At 37.0% G+C, this 2500-nt stretch overlaps 1 protein-coding gene across 1 annotated transcript in view; it reads right to left on the bottom strand.

Annotated features, from left to right (window-relative positions):
- The window catches only part of LOC125043328 (SUN domain-containing ossification factor-like), a 107444-nt gene that overhangs the window by 103738 nt on the left and 1206 nt on the right, over window positions 1–2500 (bottom strand). Inside the window, exon 2 of the mRNA XM_047639406.1 lies at window positions 1–414. This exon is cut by the window's left edge and continues 250 nt beyond it. Coding sequence (XP_047495362.1) covers window positions 1–414 — 414 coding nt within the window. The remainder of the gene's footprint in view (window positions 415–2500) is intronic.

Below are 2500 nucleotides of genomic sequence, written 5' to 3' on the forward strand. Positions count from 1 at the left end.
TCCGATATGGTACTACTTGATTTCAACCTCTTCGATGGTTTCTCATCTACGAGGTCTTCTGCAACAGGAGCTTCAACTGGGGACTTATCCGCCTTCGGTTTTCTCTCATCCGGAACGACATCCTCGGCAAAAATTACCTTTGGTCCTTGCTGCTTGCCGTCATGTTTATTATCTTGAAAAATAAATACCCTTTGTGCAGGTTTGGGCCTGGGTGCTGGTGCCTTAGTGCTAGAGTGAGCTTCAAGGATTCCTAAAACCTTCTTGGCATTCTCCACGTTACTTCTTGAACGAAGCTCGTGACTTTCTGGATTTGGTGTGCGGGGTGGTGTCAACACCTCTTCCGGTTTATGTCTTGCACCATCTGTCTTTCCTCTGTCGTCTGTGCTTTGTGGGACACTTTCACTCTGACAAAAACTGAAAAGAGAAGAATAATTTGCAAGATAACTTCACATTTTTCAGTATCAAGTTATAATTATGTAATGGGAAAAAAAAAAAAAAAATCATACTAAAAACTTTAAAAACATAACAAACCAATATGTGTGTATGTGTGTATGTGTGTATGTGTGTGTGTGTGTGTGTGTGTGTGTGTGTGTGTGTGTGTGTGTGTGTGTGTGTGTGTGTGTGTGTGTGTGTGTGTGTGTGTATATGTGTGTGTAAATGGTTATCTTTGTACTAGGTCTGTCACTCTCTGTGTGTAATAAATTGATTAAAACAAACTCCCTATCTCTCCCCACACAAACTCTCTAGATTTCTTCAAGATATGAAGAAATTTACAGTCATGACAGAGATTCAAGCCTTGGTCCTACCTCACAGGAATCAAGGAAAATGCTATGTAACCCAGTAATTAGTCTACATAATTAGTTAAAATACTTCTGACTTACCTACCCAAAATAATTTTATGGTAAAAAAGAAAGAAAAACATTTTGCTCATCACTACTGCTGCTTAAATCATGCCCTGCTGGTGAGGTTTCACAAGGACTGTGGAAAAAAAATCTAATCCTATGTTAATCCTAAAACTATGTAGGATGTAATAACCATAATTACTGGGTTAACTCAAAATCCATCATCAGCTCTACCAGTATAACAAACAGAAAACTGTCCTTGACAGTCAGCCATTAAACAGTTCTACTGACTATTAATTTATATAAACATTTTATGAAAACTTGTTAATTCTCTTGGGATAATTGAAAGACTTCAGCTTCTTTTAAAACAGCAACAATGATAATCTTTCTTATTACAGACATTTTTCAAGTCAGCTGAGATTTGTGTTAAATTCTAAATATATGATAACCATTAACCATAAGGCAGACAGGACACGGATTCAATATATAAATTTTAGGTTATCCATTTATGACATATGCATTACAAATTCTGATAAGGAAGACATTTGTTATTGTAAATAACTTTACAATAATGGGCAGTATTAAGTAATTGCATCTGTGCCTTTAGCACTTCAGCAAAGGCTAACAAACCTCCTTTACATATACTCTGCCAAGATAAAGAGCTTGGATGGGTTCTTTTTTGGAAAATAAATCTCCATGCCAGTCTGCAGAGTATGGCATGTGCACACCTAAAGCTCATGCACACCGGTAGTTTTGCCTCACTAAGGCTGGATTCCAATAACAACAGGGACACAACATGACATTAAATGCTGCATTGCTTATATTATATAGCCATTATATAACCTATATAGGAGAATTGCACTGGATATTAATATAGCAATTATATCACCTACCAAACATATTAACACAGAATCTCTTATCCTTATATGTTGTCAAAAGTAAACTATCACTTGACAAATGATGCCACAAGGACACAAATAATCAATTAAAGCAGATTAATAGGCATAGAAAATCCAGACCTTATACCCATGAGGAAAGGCACTGAATTGTTCAAGGTCCTAATTGTCACTTAGCAATTGGTCATGAGGTCTGGCTTTTACAATGCCATGGCAACATGTTAATTCACACAGGTCATTTCAAATGCTCCAGGACTTGTATGGTGTCTGTATTCAAATGACCCAGATAAATTGAACAAAGAAAAAAGTCAAGGAATGCTCCTTCGCATTAGTAAAATTTCAGTTCAAAGCTAATTCGCCAGTGCACACAAGCACACCAGAATGTCTGGTGGTGCATGTTAGCACACTGAGCGTTTTGCCTTTGCACACCGGAGATCTCATAAAAAAAGTGCCATACTCTGCAGACCGGTCTCCGTGGACGTCTAAAAGCAACTAGCATTGGGTATCCATGTTACTGACAGTGAATATCTTAAATGGCCGGCTGGAATGTAACACAGCATATGACTGGGTTTTATTTACATATTATAAAACTTAAATTTCAAGCTGCCACAAAAATAAACATGAATGAAAAGTATCTCTAAACTTTATAGTAATTTGATGTGCCATTAACCTTGTGGTTGTTAAAAACTTGAAACACCCTTTTCTTTTACCTCCTGAGTACACTTATCTTAGCAACAGTGCACTAAACCGATGTTTAAACCC

This window comes from Penaeus chinensis, chromosome 33, assembly GCF_019202785.1.
Source record: "Penaeus chinensis breed Huanghai No. 1 chromosome 33, ASM1920278v2, whole genome shotgun sequence".
In the NCBI taxonomy this organism is placed as follows: Eukaryota; Metazoa; Arthropoda; class Malacostraca; order Decapoda; family Penaeidae; genus Penaeus; species Penaeus chinensis.